We start from the raw sequence: 26,751 nt of genomic DNA on the forward strand, positions 1-26,751 counted from the left end.
TGTTGGTGATATTTTCTACTATGCGTTGCGAAGAAAAAAAAATTTGCTCCGATAAGTCGCGCCAATTTCGGTCTAAATCCCTGAGCTAAGAGAATTTTTCGTCCCGCATTAATTTGCCAGATTTCTGTGGCTTGTAATTTGCAGCTCGCGGTTTAAATTCAGGATTTTTTATATTTTTTTTTTTTTTTTTTTGTCAGGTAATTAAATATTTTGAATAATGTACAAGTGGCTCGTAACGTACGAATATTTACCGAACGAACGAAACTCGGAGATTTTAAATGATTTTGATTATTAATTCGGATTGAGATTATTTGATGGATCATTAATTTTTCTCTTTCTATATATTCTTAATTCAGCTGTATTTAGATGTATGATATAATTGGAAATTACCAAATGCTAGAACGGTCGAATATCAAAATTAAACAGACTAATCATAGACTCGTGGGAAAGTTTTTTCAACGTTCTTCTACGCAGATGCACATATATATATATATTTACAAACGAACATCTGGTAAAATTTACTGTCAATTGTTACGCAGTGCTAATCAAATCGTTAATGAAACTCTATAAAGTAAAGCGGTGACCGAAGACTCGAATACTTAAATTTAGATTCCTCTCCAATTTTCAATTCCATGATCGAAATGAAGATTTGATAAAAAAAAAAAAAGTTTGTAAGAATTTGATGAGATTTCAGAAAATTCCAAACGTATTTTATTCGACTTAAACTCGTGACTCGGACAAATGGAATGAATAAAGAAATAATCAAAAAAAAAATCAAAAATCCACTCAGATAATTATCGTCGAAGAGAGTCGGAAGAAACGAGGTGAATAAAAACGACAGAAATTGAACGAACAGTTTTTTTCAAGCAACGGATCGACCAGTTCCAATCAGAGACATTATTTTATAATCAAATATCGTCCCTCGATTTCACCGAGAGAATCAGCGTTGATTCGACCTTCGTCTTTATCAGAGATCGAGAAACGGAAACCTGACGGAACAAAATTCGCTTTCGAAACGATGAAAATAGAAAAGAAAAGAGATCCTAGGCAGAGGCAAAAGAGTATCGATATAATGTACATGAAAGCTGAAACAGGTGCATCGCCATTTTCCAGATTGCGGTTCGAGCATCACTTATTCACGTGCATTTCGTTATGTTTAAACTTTCTAATAGAAAATAGAATCTTTCTGAATAGAAAAACGGCAAGGTGTACGTCGCTAATTAATATATTGCAGGAACAACCACCACAGGGTGGGGGTAAGAAATCAGAAGAATCGATAATCATAATGGCCAGAATTCCGAATTTACCAATCTCGAATAAAAAATATGAGAGAACAGATACTATCAGAAATTTTAAGTCCCGAATCGTGCCGAATAAAAAGCTGCAGTTTATCTAAAATGTATTTGGTAGAGTTTTTATTATTATCCGAACCCACTTACTTCGGAAAACGTTAATCCGAGAATTCAGAGATGCAGAATTTAATAATGTACAGAGTCAATGTTCCAGAGAACGAATTTGTAGAAAGTTTCATGTTCTCAAATGTCCAAATATTATAAAAATAAAAGTTGGAACTTGATCATCCAGAAACGGCGGAAAACAGATATCCGGAACGTAGAAGGGTCATTATTCAGAATCGTAAAATTCGGAAAGATCGGTATTCCGAAAGTAACCGACTAATCTATTTTGACTTGCAAAATGTTTTATATACAGAATAAAAGAAATTCTTAGGTGCATCGGGCGTATCTTTTCATCTGCAATATTTTTGTCTCATTAAAAGATTGAATACGACTTTTGATATCGTAAACTTATATTTCTTGGCTTCCAATACGATATGAGTTATCGACGCTTCCGATATATTGCGATTCTTCATTCCGACGATTCTGACACACTGCAATTCTATATTCCGAGCCTTCTATGAAATTACTATTCGGAGTTCTAACCGTTCTGATTCTTGATCCTTCGCACTTGTGAATTCGAATAGACGAAAATTCTACTTTACGATCCATCCGAAGATTATTTGTTTGTGTTTGCCTGATTCTGCCAATGGCCTTTCGGAATTTTCACCAGTCGTGTATTCTAAATTGTATAACTTGAAATTTCGATACTTTTATATTCTATTTCCATTATTTCTAGCTTAACGAAGATTCATCACTTTGATCGTTAGCGATTTTGAGTTTTCGATATATTTATGTTCTTTTTGGTTTTTTCTTATTTTCTACCCGAACCCTAGTGTGGCCGCCAGACTAGACTATTACTGCACCATTGACATATCTCAATTTAGAATCAGCTTTATAATTGAGCTAACGTGGACGAAAATACACGACCACCAACAACAGCCATCCTTGCTGGTCGTGTAACCTACCCACCCGATCCATATACCCCCCTCCTTGTCTATATAACTGTATATATTTATTGATAGCTCTCAGCTGTTTTGTTTTGGCACGCACGCGATGCTTGAGACATGAACCACCAATGTCGTCAGACATTATATTGTTATTTTGAGCATTGTCGAAGGTTGCTCGTTCTATCGCAGGATACACAAGATTGTAAGCACCAAGTACATATTCGTACAGAAAAAGGTTCCGCAGTATCATCAACGGTATATTAAGGTCAATTTTTCACCTCTACGTATACAATTTTTTTGCAACACTTGTTCAATTTCATAATTATTATCACAGTCACAGATTTTTCGTTATAAAATTCACTCGATTCGATCTAATATGCGACTGTCTTTTTAAGCTCATAACTAACAAAATGCATCTCCCAATTTCAATCGTTGTCGGTACTTGAGTTTTAAATCGAGCTAAAAATAACGATAATCATGATAATAACAATAACAATAATAATAATAATAATATTCTCGCAGTTTTATCGCCGTGGTTTTCTTTAAAAATATTGTAGCAAGCTGCTGCGGACATAAATTCTGTTCAACAACCAGAAGCTCCTAACACATGTCGAATCCATATATCTAAATCGATCGTTCGGAAGAGTCGAGTTTTTGTTTTCACAAGCTTCGTAGCTTCAAATACTTATTATTATTTTCCACTCTGGCAAGCGGCAAAATAACGCAATATAATAATTGCTACCAACTCGAATATATTTTTGTTCTCGATGCGAAAGAAGAGAACAGGTGAAATTGACCGTCAAAAAAATATGATATCCATTTACAGATTATGATCAATGTCAATGTAACGAGTACCGTGTAAAACCAGTTTTTGTTAATTTTTTCACACCTATAAATCGTATCATTTGGTGAAAAAGTATAATCTCGACGATACGAATGAAGTTTCGTTTTTTGCTTCCCGGACTCATTGATGCTCGAACAACGATCGTAGAGGTGGCCCAGGCGTTTCTTACAAATTACAATCTGTCATTTAAAATTTCACAAATTGTCGATACGACAGGTTGCTTCGTGCGAAGCTGTTCGCCAAGCTCAACGAGTTGTTATTCTGTCATGTTTTTCGACTCGTATCATCGACAAACATTAAGAAAACTCACAACATATTAATATTCTTGATGTTAATAATACTTGTTTGACAAGAAAGAGTTTTTTATTAGCGGGTAAACGCTTTAATACCGCTTTATCGATTTTCGAATTTGAAAAGCCCGCGACTAGATGCCGCGTGACGTCATGTGGCTCCAACCAATCAGCAAATACTCCGCGTCATAAGCGCGCGATATTCAAAACGTTTCGATTATCGCGAAGCGATATCGGATTACTGAACGGTTTTTCACAGCTTGAGATTAAAATATGTATTCGTATGAAGTAATCTTGTGTGTAATCTGAAATTCTCCAGATCTGTTCTCACGAAGGGATAAAAAAAAAAAAACAAGTGCTAAAACAAAGGTTGAGGTTAGTTCAAAGCGGGAAAATAATTCGTTTTCAAATCGTTTCTCGCACTTTCTACGCGGCTCGACTAATTCATACGGTAATTAACAATATCGGCCGTAACGTATCTACTTTTTCGCATAAAAAATGCTCGTTACTTCAGGTGTTTATTGTTCGCTCAGCGACAGCATAAAGCAATTCCCTCTGACGAGTAACGAGAAAACCAATAGGGAAATAAAAATAGGAAATTAGAATAACAAAAAACGGTGGACAACAAATGTGACGGTAGATTTCATCGCGTAGACCTTATCATGTCGGGTTAACTTTGATGATACTGCATTGACGCAGCGGCTCGAAATCTGATACTCGAAACCTAGCGAATCCTTTTCAAAACGTATTATACGAAGCTTTGTGAAGGCGTGTTGTTGTTATTTTTTTTTTTTTTTATTAATTAAGCATTTTTCTGGCGTACAGTTCAGTCAGAAATTTTTGATAAAAAATTAAATGTAATCGTGGTTCGAAAGGTAAAACTGAAGGTGGCTAAGATGATTTTTTTTTTTTTAGTAATAAAAATTATTGCACAGAAGAAAACCAACTCTGGCAAATAGCACAGAATTCAAATCGTGTATATTTGATATAAATTATTAAACTCGATAGTTTTGGACACTAAAAAAATAACACAATCATGAGATATTTTGTAATAATTCATAATCAAGCTTCTCTGGTCAAAATTTTGATGGTTTGATTTATTTATTTTTTTTTTTTTCTACGTTAAGAATGATCGGAAGCTTCTGACACATTCTTTAGATTATTTTCAAGTAAAAAACGTTCTTGTTCAGACTGTACGTTCAATACACCATTGAATTACTTCATCGTTAGATTCCGTAACGATATCGATTGTTGAAAACTATTCGACTTATCAATTAGTCGTAATATCGCATGGCAGTTATAAACGAAAAGAAGAAAAGGCGGCATTTCGTTTCGTAATTAACAAAAAAGAACAGAAATTCGAAAACTGAAAGACTAGTGAAATACATAAGTACATAAAAATAATAATTCTTTAAACCAACGAAACCTGTCAAAATATTTCAACAATTTATACAACTTACGTGATGCAACGTGCAAGCAGGTATAAATCCATCGAGATGATAACGTCGACAAGTTTTTCTTCCAAAATTTTTTTTTTTTTTTTATTTTCTGTACTAGTTTTTCAATTCTCCATACCTTAAATTCACTGAAACTTTAAGCTTTCTAAAACATCACTTTTTCCCTTTTCCCGCCGACGAGAGATAAGTTTTTGTTATGAATACACTTCTCGATGCTATCATCTCACACACTTTGGGTTATTTACGTTACACATCTTCCGGAAATAGTAGCGTTGATTTATTTATACATTTAATAACCGAGTGACATCAGTATCGTAGAGGCGTAATTCCATCTACCTTTTACACATAATATTCTTATTATATCAATTGGCAAAAAAATTGAACTACCGTAAGAAATTTTTAGATTTCCATTTCCGCGTTCAATTGAATTTTATTCACTAATAAATTTTTCACAATTATATGAAAATGAGATAATATGATTCCGATCAATTAAATCCAAATCCTGTATAGAAAAATTGTTAACTTTGGTCAAACGAATGGGTGTCTTTATATCCTCACAATAATAATCACTGTTACAAATTCAATTAACACCTTTCAATAACACACAATATTATTCGACCAAATATTTGTTACTCAGATTTTCCGGTTCACTTTTCCATGGCACATGCGGCCGGTTTTTTTTTTTTTTCTACCTTTGACGATAACACTCGACACTCACTGGCTATATATTACACACTTTAATACAGGAACCGATCAACCAACCAAATAAAAAAAAAAAGTCAAAAACGAGAAATAGAAGTAAGACAATTTTTGTAAATTTTTTTTACACATCTCCAAGAACGACGGATTCAATTTCATTGAAAAAAAAAAAATCACACCCTCGTCTCCAGGGATTTTGCAAAAATTCTTTCGTCACAAAGTTCGATAAAATAGTCCTGTTCCATTTCAAACACACTGACTCGCGAATTGAAATAACGCGTTGATTAAAAATTTATTAAAAATTATGAAAATTCGAGGAAATAAAAAAATTAAAAAAAAAAAATTGATCGATCGGTAAATAAATTTACGTATGACGAAAGACAGGCTTCGTTGACATCCACGAGCGTTGGATTCTCCCGCGGCGTTTAACGCATCCAAAAACGCTACCCCGCACATGCGTATGTATGTTATATATGACGTGTGTATGTGCGTGCGTGTGCGTTTGTTTGTTTCTATTGGTATTCGTACGATGCGATAAGTCCGTCCGGCGTGGCGGATCGCCCACGACTGACGGGCTCGGCTCCGAGTCTCTTCGCTGTATGAACCAGTACCGAGACAAACACCCACACAGGCTCGAGCGTAAGATAGAGCTTGCAAGCTCTCTGTGCTTCGGCTCGTACGAATACAAGGGCCGAGGGCTGCCCGAGCTTCGGGCGCATGACGCTTTTTCTTCTTTTTTTCTTCTTATCAGTTCCATTTTTTCTTTTTTTTTTTTTTTGTTCCCCGTTCGTTGGTGGGGGAATCCCTTCCGCGTTCTCACATTATGCCGAACGATGAGACAAAAGATTCGACGATTGCGTATCGATACGATTTATTAAATAACAAAATTTTCTTCCGTTCTTCTCTTCTTCTCTCCGATTATCATACGACCGATGAGAAAAAGGGGAAAGATTCAACGAAACGATAGACGATTTGAAATCACTCGATCTCATAGAATCCCGATGTTAATTAAGATCTTAATTATTCAATGATCGAACCGATGAAATATAAACGACGAATTATTTTTTTCGTATCAGTTGAATTGATTTTATGTAATTTATTAACGTTATTGATTGCGGAAATTAATTAGTTTCTGGATGCGAAGAAACATTGATTACTTTTCAGCCTGAAGGAAAGAGTAAGAATCATAAATTTAGTCGCACAAGACAAGAGATTGATTTGAAGCAATCTGTAAAATTTATTGAAGCCAAATGAATAGTCTGTGAGTTTGACGTTACATTATTAATTTTTTTTTTTTTTTTCTTTTGCGATACATCGACTGAATTTTTCTCATGTTCCAAAAAAAAAAAAAAAAAAATAAGTCTTCATTTCGCGTATTATTACAAGTAAAACTTTTCTTATATTAAAATCAAATTTATAAACTTCGAGCTTCATTTATATTGCTACCAGTATTTGATTTATTATTCTAACAGTAATTCTTCAACACTTATCATTGCAAATTATCATTCACGTGAATTTCAGGTTTTGTTCATATTTTGAAATGCATTAAAAAATCCATTGATCATAAAATTGCGAAGTGTATCATTTACTTGTGTGGAAAATTTTCGCATTCCAATGTCTATGGTTGGTGACATTTTCAGATCCGGTAAAATTCAAATGATAGATCGATTCCCGATAATATTATCAGCCGCTGTTATATTTCTTCGTATTTACAAGTTCGAACAAACATTTTCATCCCCTTTTTGTGCGGTTTTTTTTTGATTTTTTTTTTTTTTGTTTGGACTCCGTCATTCCTCACTCGCTCAATCATTCTTCTCCTTCTCTCTCACTCTTTCTCTCTCTCTCTCCTTCTCACACACACACACACACACACAAACATGAGGATTATGTTCTAGCAATCCAGTCCCCGAGGGATATAAAGATAAACACACGTTTAGCTTACACTTTTATATTATACTCGTATTCCAGAATGTTTGGAAAGCAATGTAAACAGACAAATTAGCGTATCTTGAAGGTACTTGGCACAATTTCTAACAAGAGTTTAACCCGTCAATTTGCGATTTTTAAACTTCGTGTGAAAAATTTGCGACGTTAAATTGCACCCTGATAATTTTCTTAATCACTTACTTGGCGTTTGTAAATAATAAACGGGTTAATGTATTTTTTTCAAAATCAATCTGATCTGGCAGGAATCAAATTTAGAAAAAAAAAACGAAAAAAAAATTTCAAAAGTTTTCATTCTATACAGATTGTAAGACGCAAACGGAAATTCTGTAATTTTTATTATCATCGTTATTTTCTGTCGTGAACAACACGAAAGATCAAAACAGGAAACTGTCGACTATAAATCGATCGTGCAATAAGTTGAAGTCTTTGCTAACATTTTCGGTGCGAAAAAGTCCGTTCAAACGTATTAACGAGACAGATTTAACGCGTCAAAAAGTTTGGCAAAAACTGTTTCCGTTCCCGCTCCTCATCACCGCGGAGTAAACGAAAGACGGGAAAGTTTTTTCCTAGTTTTTATCGTTACCTTCTTTTTTTTTGTTTTTTCGCTCCTTTATCGTCACTTACATACAAAGCTCGCTCGTGAAAAGTTGTTTTTCCGACCTACGTTTGCAATATCAATTTATATACGCACACGTGTTTTTCTATATTGTGAAAACAGTCGGTAAGATTTACTTTCTTGCTGTTTTTTTTTTTTTTTTCGCTTTTCCGAAACAGACTTTCAATATTCGAAAGAAGTTGGTCGGAAACTGAAGTAACATTTTTTTTTATTTTGTTTAATTAAAAAAAAAAAACAACATTTACGATATCTTGAATTTCAGAAAATTTTTGCTGGGTTAAAAACAAAAAATTAACACATTCGCCAAGTAGGGAGCAGAAATCGGTATGAAATGCGTTGCAGTAAGGCATGGAGATGAAGTAAAAAAACAAAAAAAAAAAAAAAAAGGATAAGACGGAAATAATGTGACATGCACATTTGGACGATATATCAGGTGTGACACGAGTTCGCAGGCTCATCCCTAGGGAATTTTACGCTGTCAGGAATTGCGAATCTATGCTGAAGCGTAAGCCCGAAAAAGACGAGCGGAAACCCGGCGGCCTCTTTTTCTTCCTCTTCATCTTCTTCTTCTTCTTCTTCTTCTTCTTCATTTTGCTTATAGCTTCTCGCTTTTCGAGAGATGGTGAAAAGTATTCCACAAGGATTGCAGTTCTTTTCGAGGTACGCGCGAAAAGTGGAGGAGATCCGTAAGCTTACACATCCGTCGAAACATTAATCAAATCCCGACTTCCTTACTTTCCTCCTTTTTCTTACTATTCCCATCGCTCTGTATACGGCTTCATAGTCAATACATCCTTCGGCGATTAATCTTCCTTACGCGGCTTATCTAACTTCACGATGCTGTGTACGGAGAGAAAGAAAAATTCCAAGTTTTGGCCGCTGTACAGTCTTAAACTATCCTCATTTTTTTTTTTTTTTGTTTTTTCACAATAATCCTTTGAGTCTTAGTGAAAAGTATTCTCATCGCTTATTTTACATCCTTTTATTTTCTCTATAATATTTAGAGAACGTTTCATCATATTTCTCAGCTGTTTTTTTTTTTTTTTTTGTTTTTTTTGTCATTTCTGACAGTATACCAATAGATTTTAAATACCCGAGAGTAATGGTTGCGATATGATGTAAATTATTATTGTCATAAACAAATTGATTTTTAAAAAATCGTGATCAATTCATTACGTATACACGTTTTGCATAAATTATAAGTTTTTCGACTCGCTAATAACGAATCTGAAATCGGGTTTTGGAAATTCAAGATAGCAGATCCAATATGGCGGAAGAAAATGTGAAATTTTTATCGAATCCGTAGAAAAAAAAAAATTCTGTCAAGGTGTTTTTAGGGTCTTTTATTGCGGATCTGAAGTCAAATTTTGAAAATTCAGTCTAGCAAATCCATTCAGCGACCCCGAAAACTCTTGCATAGAGTTTTTTTGCTCGGATTTAGTTTTTCCAATATACCGAACCGCAAAATCTTGTACATGTTACTGTTCTTTCCGATTACGGTGATTTATTACGTGAACCTTTTTTGACTTCACAGTCTCAAGCGTTTCGAAATTTTTTTTAATCGCGTCTTATCGGTATCAATTTTTTCTTGCTTTTTCACCCTCCCAATATTCAAAATGAGACACGTGCTCTCAATTCCTAAGAATCTCAGCCAAACACTTCGACAATGCGATTTCAAATGAATATTCGTAATTTCAACCAACTTCAAATAATTTTAAACCAAGTCGCAAGATTTTTTTTTACTCCATTTTCACGAGACTTTTGACACCCAATATTCGTATTTCGTAAAATTTAACAAAGTTTTATCTCTTACCAAGTATCGTTACGGGCCTTAAAATTTGTCTACCATTCTAAATAAATTCGAAACGCGATTCATATTCCATTCTTGGAGTTTTAATTGTTTTAAAATAAAGATTTCAACTGAATTTTCCGATTCTACTAATCACAAAATAATGATAAACAAGGTTTCACTTGCAATAATTGAAGAAAACTCGTCCCTGTCAACAGCGTTGTAAACGATTCATTCAAATCGGTCGATTCTTATTTAGTACAATCTTGATGCAAGTCTCGGTGTAATCGATCCGTCGATCGGTGCATATATTTGCGATAAAACCGATTGTCAATGCAAAATTCATACCTCGCTAATAGAGACATCTTCAATAATTACTGGCGCGTCATTGTTTCGCTTTGACAGACAGGAAACTTTGTCAACAGGAAATTCTACCCCGGAACTTTTGTGCAAATCTTAGAATTCGGTTACGCCTATATTCTTGTAATTTCAACATTCTCCGAATTACGAATTGGCGCCAAAGCAAATTTCGAGAGACGTTTATTATATTATATACTATTAGTCGCTTCATCTGCGAATGCTAAATTTGGTTCCTACGTGCAATATCATAAATCACTGTAACCAACATTAGTGTATATTAAATATTAACTAATATAAATTCCGATGCTCGAACCTTGAATGAAGAAGAATAAGGAGTGAGAGAATATTTTGCTTTCTTAATGGCTCGAGTCAGACATGTAATAACATTCTAATACGCGATTAACATCGATATCTTTTAATGAACAGCGGGGATATTCGCATAATCAAGTGTTTCCGCCTTGGGCGATGAGTGAATCTGATTCTGAGTTGATTCATTCGATCGGGTCAGGCGGACAATCATTTTCGATGACTCGAACTTCGAACAGGTCGAATTACGGTGCATGTATGAGTATTTCTTAATTTACATTTAAAAATGAGAGTGTGTGTTGTTCTTCGTTTGTTTCTTTCTTATTTTCTTTTTTTTGTTTTTTTCTTTACCTCTTCACGCGACGTGATGATGTAACGATCGCGACCTAAAAATTAATAAGTTGCACCGAGAATAACTCTTTAACAGTGCGGTTTCCTGCTTCCTGATCCAGCCTGATAAGAGAAAGCAAGAAAAATACTAGTCAAGAGGTAAAAGTACCAACAAAGTTTCTACGTAACATATATTTGCCGTTCGCTTAGTGGAGAATGTTGGAAATAAAAAAAAAGTCAAACCTCGAAATATGAAATCTTTGACAATTGCACATTTTTCACCATTCTCGAATATTTCACAAATTTTACTCGGTTGATTGATGAAAAAAACCGTTTGTCATATTCTTGTTTGCCGAGTTGTGCGAATTTAACGAAAAATTGTTATCTAAGATGAAATTAAGCCCTGCGAGTTTGTTATTCGATTTTTCGACGCAATTTGTAAAAAAAAAGGATAGCGGTGAGATTGCAATCAAACTCATTGAAATTAATTAAAATGTTCTCGTTCTTTCGTGTAATCTCTCCACTTTCTTTTAATTATTCTTAAAAAAAACATTCAAAAAAATTGCATCAGCCTCCAGACAACAACCGCAGTACGCGTAACATTTGAAACTAAAAGTTGTACGTGAGTTTTCAATTCAAAAGTTTCATGACATACTCGTCAAAATCACACTATATCCAAAAACGTGAATTTTCCGTCACTTTGAAATTTTCGTACCGCGGATCTCATTTATATTTCGGTGTGAGAATATTCGAATGTGTAGAAAATATTCGATTCGTTAGAAACGAAGAAGAAAGAAAAACGGAGGAAAAAAAAACAACTCGAGTATAATTTACGATAAGAAAGGCATCAATGGAATGAGCGAGTATAAAAAGAACAAGTAACGAGAAACAAATTAATTAAAATGAAATTGAACTGCGTACGGAAAAGGTCAAGAGGTTGACATTCTCTGATTACATAAAGTTGAATTCCAGATTAACATCAAGTCGCGTGTCTCGAGCTCGCTTTAACATCTACAACAATGATCTATGTACGTAACCTACGATAGGTTAGGAGGTAATTTTTATTTTTTTTTTCCGGCAACTTTTCCGGTGAGATCGCAGTACCTGAATACCTGTACGATCGAATGATCTATGATGCGGATTGCGTATGAATTCCGGTACGTATATACGCATATCTGTGTGTGCGAGGGACGCGTTATGCATGAGCGGACGATTCGCGTAAGCTGGTTGTAATAATTACACGATTGGCAAAGTTGGCGAGCATATAACGGCTCACCTTAGAGGTCTTATCGTCGTCGGGCGCTGTTCGTCGATAGTGTAATTGACGGTTGAACACGCGTTTCTTGATGGCATTGCGCAACGCCAAAGTAGGAATAAATCACCGCGTGTGAGTTGGATATTTTTACACTGTTAATGACTACCGTGAGTTGTTCAAAGGTAAATTGTGCAACGTTGGTAAATGAAAAACGCCGCTTCCATGCATCTTTTCACCGTGCGCAATAGTAGAAGACACTCCTTCTCGTCTTGTTTACGATTGTATCCACTGTTTTTACTTGTTTCTTGCTCGATTGTGTTAACGAGAAGGCCTTTGACTCGCAATTAACTCGATCGACTCAATTTGGAAATTGGAACAACTGTTAGGAATTATCAACTCGAGTCAAACGTTCCGCGAATCAGAGAAGAGTCGTTAATCGAGAAGGTCAGGGAAGCCGGGTAGAAAATAAGATAAACCAAAAATCAGAATAAAATAATAAATACATGAACATATCGAAAACTCAACATCGCGATAAAACAAACTGGTGAATCTTCGTTAAGCCGGAAATAATGAAAATAGAATATAAAAGTATCGAAATTTAAAGTTATACAATTTAAAATACACGACTGGTGAAAATTCCGAAAGACCATTGGCAGAATCAGGCAAACACAAACAAATGACCTTCGGATGGATCGTAAAGTAGAATTTTCGTCTATTCGAATTCATAAATGCGAAGGATCAAGAATCAGAATGGTTAAAACTCCGAGTAGTAATTTCATAGAAGGCTCGGAATATAGAATTGCAGCATGTCGGAATCGTCGGAATGAAGAATCGCAATATATCGGAAGAGTCAATAACTCATATCGTATTGGAAGCCAAGAAATATAAGTTTACGATATCAAAAGTCGTATTCAATATTTTAATGAGACAAAAATGTTGCAGATGAAAAGATACGCCCGATGCACCTAAAAATTTCTTTTATTCTGTATAAAAAACATTTTGCAAGTCAAAATAGATTAGTCGGTTACTTTCGGAATACCGATCTTTCGGAATTTTACGATTCTGAATAATGACCCTTCTACGTTCCGGATATCTGTTTTCCGCCGTTTCTGGATGATCAAGTTCCAACTTTTATTTTTATAATATTTGGACATTTAAGAATACGAAACTTTCTACAAATTCGTTCTCTGGAACATTGACTCTGTACATTATTAAATTCTGCATCTCTGATTTCTTGGATTAACGTTTTCTGAAGTGAGTGGGTTCGGATGATAATGAAAACTCTACTAAATACATTTGAGGTAAATTGCAGCTTTTTATTCGGCACTATTAGGGACTTAAAATTTCTGATAGTATCTGTTCTCTCATATTTGTTATTCGAGTGGCGGTCAAAAATTGATAACTTTTAGTCCTTTCATCACCAAACATTAGTCAAACATTGAATATCGACAGAATCATTAATTTGAAATTGTTTCAAAGTGGTTAAAGATGATCTATCAGATTCATTCCTTTTCACTCCGCGATGAATCATCCCAACGAAAAGACTGTCTCTTACAAATTAACTAAAACAAATGTTTCTTTTTTTCTTTCACTTATCGCCTTGTTATCATCGAACATTGCACCGAACATTGGTCCAGTGCTTCGGTAACAACCGGTCAACGCTACGAAGTTACTGCTTCTGGGACAAGCTCGTTACTGGAATCGCGTACGAATTGCTCACCGATGATGAAATATTGCATATTGCGATTTCTTTGCCAATAACTGACGAAGACTTGGTCAGGCGTTTGTCCGTATCAAGTAAACATGTCTCTGCTTTGCGAAGCAGTCTCGGATACGGATGGTAGGCTCAAATGAAAACCAGGTTGCTTCAATTGTTGATTGCGTTACGAACCTCAATTTGTACGGGTCCACTGTACCGTAATAGCCAATTGACTGCACGCGTTACGCAAAGCTCTGCTTGTTCCGTACCTCGGCTTTGTCAGAGCCCAATTTCTGCCGTCACACATGTGGATGTACTCAAGTACCTACTAAGTTGCATTCCCACCAGATCCATGTGACACGTGGGCGCGATGAGGCTGAATTCATCCGTAGAAATTTTGCGACAATTGGCCGTCCGGATACAGCAAAAATTAAAGATACTTCGAACCGTTCGATAAAAGGATACGAAAACTGGTTAAATTTATTTTTTGGAGAAAAAAAACTTGCCACTAATGTTAAGGTCGTGGAATATTTCTACCTTTACCGACCGAACAAACTCATCGTTTGTCTTCCTATGTGTATAATTAAATGAAGCATCCATGCAACGTCGAAATTTTAACCCTTTTAGTTCCGGTTACCGCTCAATCCTTAACTATTTTCATTTTTTACCACAATCGACAAAATATAGCTCTAGGTACAAAATGAAGAATATTTTTTTAGCTGTTAATGGAAAGTCTAGTATCCGTTACTATTCTTTCTCATTACGGTCACTGTTGCTAGATTTTCTTGCAACTGTTGCGAAAATTTAATGCTTGTGCAACAATAAATTGATGTTAAAGCCTTATTTAACTAAAAAAGTATAGTAAACCGAATAAATTGATTTTGTGTTGCAATTACCGAAAAAGGATCGACAATAGCGCAAAATGGTGTAATACTATTTTGAAAATTAAAAATTAGGCTAAATCGATATTAAAAATCTTTTATAAAGTCTGAATAGTAGAGTGAAATTTTAATTCATTTATAAGTATATCAAACATGAGCTGTCATTAGGTTTAAAATTCATTCATTCATTCCATGTGTTTATTGTTTAAAATAATGTATATTGTTAAAATTGGTGGATATTGTTGAAATTATAAATAATTGTCAATAACTGTCTTTCGTCGAGGCACTATATTTTTTGATTTCACTTTTAATGTTCTGAATTTTATATCGTCTCTCTTTAACATTTGGCTTGGCTTTTCGAGTGTTTAATTATTAATTTGAAAGGTTTGTCCTCGAAGTTTAGATTTACTTTTTTATTCAGTCAAAAATTATAAATATAAAGACACTGTTTCTCGTGGTGATAGAGAAATGTAGAAAAGTCGGAATTTTTTATAGAATTTTAAAATATCGAAAGTAGAAGTCAAAAAAGAAGTCAAAATTCCGAATGAATAAAAATGAGAACTGACGCTGATTCTAAATTCTGACGATTCTGTTGTCTTATCTTACTGTACTTTTATTTATTTCATATTTTGAATGTTCTGCATTTTTAAATTTTTTTACGATTGGCAATTTTGCGAAACAGATTTTTGCGTCTTTGTAAATTCGATACAGTGACTCTTGTACCCTTTTTTTCTTTTCCACTTTTCTCTTACTTTACACCGTAGAAAATCTATGCAACCCGGTTAAAAATAGTGAAGAAAATATTTCACATCGTAGAATACATTTTTAGACCACAAATCCTTGTCGCGGTGTTATCAGAAAATTGAGTAAGAATCCCATAGAGGCCATAGACAAGTTCATAGAGATAGGATAAATTCCAACTCGAATTCCCGTGGCTGTACTCATGCGATTTGAAGTTTTCCTCAGTTTCGTCATGCTCTTATTTTAGAAACAGAAAAAATATTTGAAACGAGATAAAAAAAACTGTCTGACACGTAAATCGCGTCTGATTAAAAATTCTTGTCTACGCTTGTCGACAAAATGTATTATTTATCATCCAGTGCAGATCAGAAAAACCGTAAATAAAAATGACCACGATTCCAAACATGAAAATATCGAAAATCCGTAACAAACAAGGATCAAAGTGGTGACATTTCACTAAGCCAAAAATTCACAGTACTGAAAATCTTCGATCACTCAAAATTTCGATGTTTCAACTTTTCAAATTTTCTCATTTTCGCACTTTCGAAACTTTGACTTGTCAGAGTTACACCCTTCCGGCATTTTGCACTTCAGAAACTTTGAGCGTCGGATTTAGGACCATTTCCAGACTTTGATGTTTCGTCAAAGTTTGGTTTCTTCACTCTATCTTTCGCTACTAAAATATTCGGAATTTGGCAATTTCAGTACCTTTCAAATTTGGAATCTCAGCCCAACCTCGCTTACGAAAATTAAAATTTTATTTCAATATTAATGTTTTCATTGTGATTTCAAACGATGTCGACACCCTGTTTCCTCGAGTGAAACATCCCTCGGATATTACAATCTTGTCATTCTCTATTCTTCAACTATTCGACTAGAGAGTCGTTCAACACCGCCTCGTATTTTTATGCCGGTACGATAATTGAGGGTATATCACGAGTCCGTGAAGATGACGTTTGTACGACGCGGCAAGAAACTGATTATGAATGAAAACCGCGCCTCTTTATCTCGTAATTACTATGACCAACGTCATGTTACCCAGGTCACGATTTTCCAAAGCCAGTTTTTATCTCAGTTCATTCGGTACGATGTACGTACATACATGTATATCTATACACATATCTCTACGTCTCTACGCGTATAACGTATACCGGGGCAATATCTTGAGACTTGAAAATGAACCGCGCATGCGCCAAATAATTCGATCTCATTGGCTGGCGAAATCTTCCCGCAGCGATATTCTTGTCCGCGATGCAGGCCGGCCAACCTACGCAAAATGTATACGTTTGAATTTTCAAAGAGCACAAGCGTTGAATTCCGACCGTTCTTTGAAGAATCAACTTTCCGACCCGATAACAAATGATTCCGAAACCTTTCCGAGTCACTGCCTCGATTATTTCAGATTCTAACCTCGAAAAATCGTGTCAACCACATCGCCGGCAGAAACAGTTTGACGGCTGAAAACTCGGGTTGGCCAGCCTGCGAGAACAGCCGATAAAACTCGCGCGTGCGCGGTTCATTTTCAAGTTTCAAGAGATTGTCCCGGTATATCCGAGGGAACGTTGGCATGAATTTGCTGACGGTTTGGCGATAGCCCGAGTGTGCTGCGGCATTGCCGCGTAGTGGCGATGACGTCAAAACCGAGGACAATTTTACCGTCGAATCGTATTATACGTAACGTATAATACGTGTTTTCTATTTTTTTTCCCTCCTTTACCTTTACCCGACGTCTTGTAATCTACGTTCACTGACAGGATTTTTATCTAAAAAATTCATGATCGATGGATACGTTAGCTCAATTGATATTAAAAATTAGTTTCCGCTTTAATTCGTAATCTATCTTTATAAATCGTTGGGCAGTTAAACTGATGGCGCTTATCGTTCCTCACGTCAAAACGCGGTTTAAACGACACATGTTTTATCACGATTTGCGCATATGTAATGTAAAAGACATTCTACGTGCAAAGTTTATAAGCAGCAATGCGTTTATCATTAATCATCTGAAGAGAGAAAAAGAAATTTCTCAGTTCGTTTACATCATGTTTCCGGAATCCGAAACAGATTTTTTCGTAACGGTTTTTTTCTTCGTCTTTCCACCTTTCAATATTACTAATTCGTCACAATTTCTTTCAGGATTTAATGAAGGGTCACGTAACTGTAAATTTTTTCGACGATTCCCACAATTCTGTGCTCATGATAATTTCAAGCCATTTTTGCAGATCCTACGATCAGTAGATAGCAACAAAAGGAACGGTAAATAGTAACAAGAGATCCAACGCTTCATACGCCAGTTTTTGTAAAAATCTGTTTGCTTTAGGTAAATTTTTTGAATTTCTGTGGAATCGCGCGATTCTACTAAATACCAATTGGCTAAAATATAGATCGATGCAAAGGGTGAAAAATTCAAAATTGACTATGAGCATACGTGAATGCAATATGTGCTCAAATTATAGACTATGGGATGATAGCCTGCGGTTGGTTGGGACTTTGGTGGGTGACTATCGATCATCGAAGTCAGTCGCGGAACGTTGTAATTAATTACCAGCGCGCTCCAAATATCATCGGTAATTAATTTCACCGGTATAATCAGCTAGACATGTGTTCATCGCTTTTGCCATACACGTATAATACGCTCAATTTCATTCGAAGATACAGAGAAAATCAAGCTCGCTGCAAATAATGAGAAGAAAAATCTTAGTCTCAGGCGTATAAAGTTTCGTTAAAATTGATAAAAAGTAAGATTTTTCGTCCAATCTCGAGCGATGTTTACCGTTTGTTATTTTCCCCTTCGTCATTCACTTTCGCCTCCACCTATGATGTTGATTTCAAGAGAGCGGTAGGCTGATTATTTATAAAATCACTGCGCGACACGAAAGCTTCGGACTTCCAGAATAAAGCGGAAAATGATAAATAAGTCCGAAATAACTCGAAGGAGACGTCTATACTCGGGGAAAAACAGGTGCTCGTGACATCAACCACATCGCTCTGACATTTTCTCGAACTCTCTTTCGTCGTTGTGACTGGAATGTTTTGAAATTTTGTTGTTCGGCTAATTTGCAACTGTATTTAAATAACCGCACGAGTTGAAATTTTGATAAGACGATGAAATTTCACGTGGGACTTGACTTTTAATACCGCAAACAAGTTTACAACTCGATGGATGATAACTAAATCTATTTGTGTCTTTTAGAGTAAATTAAAATTATTTCAAATGATCACGAGTTTCATTTTTAAAATTAAATTAAAATACCACAGCACGGAGAATATCATTCAAAGAATTGAGTAATGAATTTTCAAAAATATTTGCAAAATTTTATACCAACGTTAAGTAAATTTATTGCAATAATTGTCTAATAATTGTCTAAAAATTGAATTAACAGAGTCGAATTAACGGTGTACGATGAAAGAAATTCGGGTTTCGATTCGAGTTTCAGTTTTTCCTCGCATTGAATAGAGCCACATTTTTTCTTTAATTTTTATTTAAACGAACTTCGGTCCAGTACCTCAACTTATCTCTACACCGAGGCGAGAATAGATCCCCGCAGCTTCCTCTGTTCAGTTTCCGACGTTCTCCGCACAGTTCTGCACAACTAAACTCGTTCTTATCATTCGTAGCTGTTGCACGCTGACCATTCTCACTACTATTCAATAGCGGAAACGAAAGCATGTCGGTTTCCTCGTTTACACGAGATGTTCCGAGTAACACGAATAGTTTCGTTACATTTGCGTCGTACGATACAAAGATAATACGAAGTAAAATTGCCGCGAATTCACAAAATTCCGCCAATATCGCGTTGTCGCGATTGCGGAAACGAAAATAAAAAAAAAACCGATAAAACTCATGCAAATAAACGAACAAAAACCCTTTGAATTTTTTAAGAGACGCGATCAATTCGGTAGCAATTTTTTCCTCGAGTCTGTAAGGCTCATATTCAACTGCAAGTCGTCAAAATTTGTTGCGACTAAAAATATACACCAAATGAGGATTCGGAAGGAATAAACTACAAAATGCAACGCAATTTTTCGGATAATGGAAGATTGAAAAATACAAATATGAAAAGATTCCGACTATTTTTCATAATTGTCACGCGGATGCTGCAATACTGCCAGACGAGTGCAATTTCGTTATTATCGTAGCATAAGACGATTGCTTGGAATGCGGTGTACGTAAGAAAATTACATACGATAGAAGGTGAATTATATTGAAACTTGCAGAATTGATTTTCACGCAGCCACATGCATCACGCAACGATTATGACCAATCGTCACCCCGTAATGACGAGGCTTCATCGGTGCGGAATTAATTGAGAAAATTAGATACCTCGACATCATTACGTTTAGTCGTATTCCCGGATTATGCACAGCCGCAAAGTCGTAAGGTCGTAGTTTCTTACGAATGCGCTCGTGATTGCGAAACGCAATCCCGGTTATTCATCATCGGCGGACGATGTGAGCAGAAATTGAATGCTCGTTGCAATCAGTAAAACAATGTACGGATAAATAAATACAGAAACGGCTAAAAAACTATCGCTTGGAAAATTAAGGTTGCGCAATTTTTATGAGATAATTATGTGCAGAAAACAACGATTACTTTCTCATGTAGTAATGAACAAATATCATCACTCGCTTTTTCTAACGATACCTGCGATGAAAGAAATCGGTTCAGAAATCGGGAGAACGAAGTCCATCGATTTCACCAACAACATCATTCAGGTAATCAGCCCAAATTTAAATTTAAGAAGTGCACAAAACTTTCCAATACTCATAGAGTAGCACGCACGATGCGATTCAAGGTCTCGATCAGCTTATCTAAAAGAGAAGTTGAAACGTTATTCTAAATTCCAAGTCGATACACGAGAGATTGGAAATGCATAATCGAAGGTCAGAGGCACGCATCGCGTTTGCAAGGTTGCAGTCACCTGCAATCGGCAGTAAACTTCACTTTTCATGACAAATGACTCGCGCGTAAACCATTTTGTTGTTTTTCAAAAAAGCACGCGCGCTCCGCTCGCTGGTTGACGTAATGCACCATATAATCTGACCGCCGGATCGAGACCATTTCCAAACTGCCGCAGGTCAGGGAATAATATGCGGCTAACCTCCAGGCAGCTCAATACCGTCAGATCGCTCACCGCTCACTTGAAATGTCAGTGCAAATTAACGAAGATCGTACCTCGAATAACCCTCGTCATCGTGTGACGGACCAAGGGATGGGAATCCTGAAACAATACCTGGCGGCATTTGTTGGTGAGATAAATTGCACGGATCGACGATTTCCGATAGCTAGAAATACGCTCTACAATCGTTTTCTCACGTCGCGATCAAGGCTTCGGATACGCTATTTTTAATAGTCAAAATTGAGGTTCAACGAACTCTGAATGGTTTTAATTAGTTTTAACAAATTTGCGTTGACATCAGTCTCAAACACTTTCGGTCGTCCGATCGTTCGAACCTTTTATCATCCGGAAGTCAGGCCATTCAAGAGTTTTGACTACACTCCAAGATTCAACCATTCAGAGTATTGACCATTTGGAGATTTGATTGTTGGAAGCCTTGATCGTTCAGAGATTTTCCAATTCACAGTCTCAGCCATGCAAAAATTCGACCCAGATCCAGAGTTTTGATCATCTGGAGTTTTATTTAACATTCCAGATCACCGACGCTCCGGACTGACACGACTTGACTTACGTGTTAATCAGAATTGGTATTCGATTTTTCCCATCCTTCAGCATCCTTGGGAGGCTTTTCGCTGGGTGTCAGTCTGGGCTGGAACTCTAGCAGCAGCGAGTCGATGAAGAACTACGTGAACGCTGACTCGTTGGCGCTGGGTTTGGTGGGCGGAATATTCAACCTGGGAGCTTGCGTGGGTCTGATGCTACTGCCGTTTGTCCTGAGGGCGTTCAGTCGCATTGGAGCTATGATGATGACGGTACCGATCCTCTTCTTGGGTTGGAGCTGCATCGTTTTCGCCGGGCAGACGGTAATCGGGTAATCGTCATTACGACCGGACCAAGACGAGCCACGAATCGCACTCCACACGCCTAATCCTTTCTGCATTCTTGAACTCCAGGTACCCCTGATGCTCTTCGGAAGGATACTGTGCGGCTTCAGCGGCACCTTCTGCGTCCTGGTCCCAATCTACGTGACGGAAATCGCGGACCGCAGGATACGCGGTTGTCTCCTGGCGCTCTTCCAGGTTCTGATAAACCTGGGAATCATGTTCGCCTATCTGGTAGCCGAGCTGACTGAATTGGAAAAGACGATTTGGTTGTACAGCCTGATATGCACGGTCACAACGGCGCCTGTGGCCTTCGCAATTCTGTTGCCCGAAAGTCCGACGTACCATCTTCTCACCGGAAACGAGAACAGGGCAAAAATTTCCCTCCAGTTATTCCGGGGCAAGGATCACCCCGAGCTTAATTCGGAAATGGAAGAGCTGAAGCAGCTCGTCGCCATCAAGGAATCGAAGCAAGTGAGTCGCAGATTGAGACCGACCGGTTCTATTCGGAAAAGCTTTTACAAAATCATTCTCGGATCGATCAGGTCAGCCTGAATACCCTCAGGGAGAAGCAGGTTCGCCGCAGTCTTTTTGGGGCCTTTGGTCTTATGATGATGCATCAGTTCAGCGGTATAGGTCCGTTCATCTTCTACACCCTAGCGCTGTTCAAGGTCAGTGGATCGGCGGACATCACTTCGAGTCAGCAGACCCTCGTTGTTGGAGCGGCACAACTGGTGTCCAGTATCCTGGCAGCCGTGCTGATCGACATATTAGGAAGAAAGGTACTGCTGGTCGCGTCCTCATCTCTCATGGGAATCTTCATGTTTTTGCTCGGTGAGTCAGACTTGCCTCGGGCCAGATTCGCGGTTGGAAGTCGTTCACTGGTCGAAAACACGTTGTTTTTGCTTCGTGAAAATCGCGCCCTATATATTTTGGTTCCGAATTTATTTATCGAATAACGCCCAGAGACATAAGTTACGCAAAAAGAGAAATGAAGTCGCGATACGTCCTCTGTTTTCCCAAAAACAAACACGACGTGCCAGAAATGCGTTGGTTGTCCGTCTGAGTCACCCTTGTAGTATTGGATTTAACCTTGGGTGAAATTTTTATGAACGTCATTTGCCACAATGTAACAGCCTCGCAGAGTTCAACTTTTGATCGTTCAATTCGACACGTGTCGATACCTTGTCGCTCAAGAGTTATGGAAACGTCACTTTCTTCTCGAATCCTTGTGACGCATTCGACTATGCCGTCAAAGCGACAGACATGTAGTGGTTTGTCTTCCGATAAAATTTACCGCGAGTATATTCCAACTTTCCGTCATAAGGCATTCGTACGTCATACTCCCAAATAAAAATGCTCGATTGAATGACTTCACGAACTTACGACTATTTGAGTAACTTTGAAGGATTACCTTCCATGAACTTAAGCGACTTGAAGTAACTTCGAGTGAATTCAGATGATTCGGTGTACTGTCAAGTAGGGTACTCAATTGGCTTCGATTGAGTCTAAAGAACTTAAGACTTCGGGTCCATAGATTTCTTATCAAGTGTGAATCCGACTCGAAGATTGGTGAACCGTTGTTATCTTTGACAACGACGTCGAAGCACACCGCCAAAGCGTCACGAAGCTTCCGAAAAGTGACTTTTCTGTTTCTGGTTATCCAACAGGATGGTTTTTCAACGTACAACAAGAGGATCCGGAATTCGCGGACGCAATATCGTGGATGCCTCTGACTTGGATCGCGTTATTCTTTGCGGCGTTCAGCCTAGGCGTGGGTCCGATCGCTTGGGTTCTTTTGGGTGAAATATTTCCGGTTCACGTGAAGCTCGAAGCTGCGATAACGATGGCGGTACTGAACTGGCTGGCATCCCTTTCGCTGACGTTATTGTTCGGCGAGATGCTCGACGGCATGGGCGAGGCAAAGACGATGTGGTTTTTCGGTGTTATGTCTTGGGCCGGGGCCATTTTCACTCTGGTTTTTATCAAGGAGACAAAGCTCAGAAGTCTGATCGACCTTCAAGACGGAGCAGTGGGCATTCCCGAAGATTCCTCTGAGTTATGACCGAGTCGTGCGTCGCGCATACAAAGAAACACTCTACGTTTTTCGCCACAGTATGTATGTATATGGGTACATTAAACGAAAGTAAACGATACAACGTCACGTAAGATGGAGAAGTGGAATAAACTCCGCGTCTGCACATTAATAGAACCATAAAATACGCTAGACTAAGCTTATTATACACCCGACCGCCAATAAATGTGTTGTGATAGGTACAAAAGAAAAAAAAAATAGATGAAAAATAGAAGATAGAGAGGGAGAGCGAGAGAGAGAGAGAGAAAGAAAAAAATGGATAAATAAAGCACGTCATGACAGTCGTAGTTTCTGCTCAACTTCTTTTATTGTTCGGAGCATTTTTCTTACCGGAAACTACTTGGATCCATACCAATTTTATTATTCTCATATTTCATTCCTTATCCTCACTTTACTCACCGAGTCTTCAATTTTATATCATTGATTCAGCCGTTCGCTGTTTTTGGAAGTGTTTTACGGTATTTTGAGTATCTTATTCACTCATCGCTTATTTTTACGGTGAATATACGAGAACTGTGAACAGTGAAGTCGTCCTCACGAAATCGCTGTTAGGCTTGAAGAAGGTGCGTCGGTAGTTCGATTTTGTTGAATCAACTGTCTCAATGAAAGGTGTATGGTGAACAATATCGAAATACATCGCAAACCTTCGGTAGTGAATATATTATAACCGTCGACAATATTAATAATCGATACTGGCTCGTCCCTTTCAGGGAAAATTTGTAAAATAAGAAGTGCAATGTTTTCTAAGATTGTTAATATTTGCCTGACAGAAATCAGACCACATCTTGTCTTCCGATGATCCAACTGTCAATTCATTTACTCACTCATTCATTTCCGTCTAGAGGCGACGATTTCGTGACCTCAGTAGCACGTTTCGAAGTCTGAGACCAGACTGGATCAGGAGCGTGATATAAATCTGAGTGGGTCGATAATTTTCGTCGAGTTTCTCTGATCTTGCACCCGTGCAATATCAAAGCGAATAATTTTGAGTTTAGCGAAGTTCGACTCGACGGTGCGGTGAGAAATCGCGTCGTTAGAGGGTGATAATGAATCGAGGAGCGCTTATCGCGGTGTGTCAAGACTTAAGCCCAGTTTGTAATCCGTTAAGCACCCCTGAAGATTTTCTTGAAAATCGAAGTGGGTTTTTCTACCTGAAGCATCGCGTGAAAGCGTCAAGTGAAAGGCGAAAACTTTTAGGCGAACAGGCAAGGAGAACCCAAAGAAATTCGAATCACACTGAACAGGAACTTCCTGGCCTATATCCAAGAGATAAGAATTGCCCACCACTCTATCATACATGTTATATATTGCCAGCAGCTGATGCTGGCCAATTCACACCGCTTGTCTAAATATAACGAGACTATCCGTGGGATCTGTGTCATCATCCCTGCAACTCGACTCGATTTTCATCCGCCCACCTGGTTGTTGCACGACGTTTAAGCGTGTTAATTGAACCTACGAGTCTCGCGGAATTTCGCAAAAAATCATCGCAAACAATTATCATAACCGATGGGTCGAGCCACACCTGTTTCGACCACATTTTCATAGACTTGTGCCGATTGGAAGCCCCAAAGACTGACAGTAGCGCCGCGATACCTGAAGTTAAGCTAACGGGTCACGTGGGTTTGTCACATGGTTCTGTCACTTTGACTCGATGACGTACACAGTGAGCCACGTGATTCGTTAGCTCGATTTAAGCTGTCGAACCTCTGGCGTCGATTTCGTCCGCTTGAAATCGACTCAGTCGAAGAAGGCTAGTCTGCGATCCAGTTGATATTGGCAAATGTCCTCACGACGTCAGAGTCTCGTTTTCGACGCCATTTTATCACCACATTACCTAACTTTTCGACTTTAATGGAGAAATATCGTTATTTTTGGGCTTTTGAATTACTCGAGTCGCATAAATTCGTTAAACATAATCGGTAATGCACCTCTTCCACTATCGATACGCGAAAAAATACGATCAACGATCAATCGTCAGCCTGGTTGCATTGGTTTGATTTTTTCCCACCAGACGTAACAATCAAAAGTGACAATCTCGATAGAGATCCGTAGCATTAAAATCGCGCGCTTCTTCTTCTTCTTCTTCTTTCCGACTTTTCGCCACATTCTCGTCTCGCTGAGAGCTTTAAGCTCGAACAGCTTTTGCCGACGACGTTAGCATTTGTGGGGTACTTCGGCGAGCTGATCACGTTATCCCTTATCGTTCGAAAACCGTGCGACGCGACGGTCGGTCGGTCGGTCGGTCGGTTGGTTGGTTGAAAACGGGAACGAGGCGAGTATTCCGCACAGGAATATTGGGGAGAAGTGAATTTCGCCTGGGGAGAGAAAGTATACGGTGAAAGAGAAGAACGTGTAACCGGGTTATTTTTTTCTATTACCATCCCTCGTCTGTTTTATTATTCAGCATATAAATCGGAATATTCGACGAAACAGAGGTGCAAACTTTTCTTTTTATTCTTATCCTCCATTTTTTTTTTTTTCTTTCTTTCATTCTTTTTGTGTGAAACATCGCCAGAAAACACTTCAGAGAATAAAATACATTCACAATCGGTCGGTATATATTTCCGAATATATATATACAAATGCGCGAATCTCATGGTCGATTCAAATTCGCGTTATCGGTTTCTTTTTCCCCGTTTTATCAAATTACTAAGTAGTGCGGTATTACATCGGATGATGATCATCGTTGTCAAGACGTAACGAAGTAAATTCATATAGAAATTCATCCGAATAAAACGAAACGTAGTTTCTCGTCATGCAATTATCTCTGTAGAAGCTAGACAAGATAATCCTCATTTTTCTAATTAGATATTCCTAAATCCACAAATATTGAGAAAAAAGAACTGTTCATCCGGAATGTTTCTTCGATCTTCGGTATCAAAAAACTATATCGTTCGCTGCGAATAACTTTAATTCCTCATTTTAGCCATCGCAAGATTTGATGTGGTGAAGAAAAATTCAGCTTGAGCTGGAAAACATTTTCTTCGTCAAGCGCAAAAAATTTCCCATTCGAAGCTAAAATTTCCGCACAGAATTCCCGGACAAATAATCTCTACACGTTTCGTTATAATGGGAAATTTGAAACGGAAAAGAGGAA

General features: G+C 37.5%; 2 protein-coding genes across 8 annotated transcripts in view; one reads left to right on the plus strand and one right to left on the minus strand.

Annotated features, from left to right (window-relative positions):
* LOC124299908 (octopamine receptor beta-2R) overlaps nucleotides 1-26,751 on the minus strand; it is a 166,808-nt gene that overhangs the window by 47,080 nt on the left and 92,977 nt on the right. For 4 of the 7 annotated variants that reach the window (XM_046753338.1, XM_046753344.1, XM_046753342.1 and 1 more), the window contains exon 1: nucleotides 4,939-6,202. The exons of the other annotated variants lie outside the window; for them this stretch is intronic. The gene's annotated coding sequence lies outside the window, so the exon portion shown is untranslated. Of the gene's footprint in view, nucleotides 1-4,938; nucleotides 6,203-26,751 lie in introns of those variants that run through there. 7 annotated transcript variants of the gene reach the window in all.
* Nucleotides 20,177-23,924, plus strand: LOC124299907 (facilitated trehalose transporter Tret1-like). The gene is made up of 6 exons (XM_046753337.1): nucleotides 20,177-20,271; nucleotides 20,553-20,805; nucleotides 21,288-21,538; nucleotides 21,629-22,030; nucleotides 22,102-22,390; nucleotides 23,227-23,924. The coding sequence occupies exons 2-6, from the start codon at nucleotides 20,703-20,705 to the stop codon at nucleotides 23,619-23,621; spliced, it is 1,440 nt and encodes a 479-aa protein (XP_046609293.1). The 5' UTR covers nucleotides 20,177-20,271; nucleotides 20,553-20,702; the 3' UTR covers nucleotides 23,622-23,924.

This window comes from Neodiprion virginianus, chromosome 3 (assembly GCF_021901495.1).
Source record: "Neodiprion virginianus isolate iyNeoVirg1 chromosome 3, iyNeoVirg1.1, whole genome shotgun sequence".
Classification (NCBI taxonomy): Eukaryota; Metazoa; Arthropoda; class Insecta; order Hymenoptera; family Diprionidae; genus Neodiprion; species Neodiprion virginianus.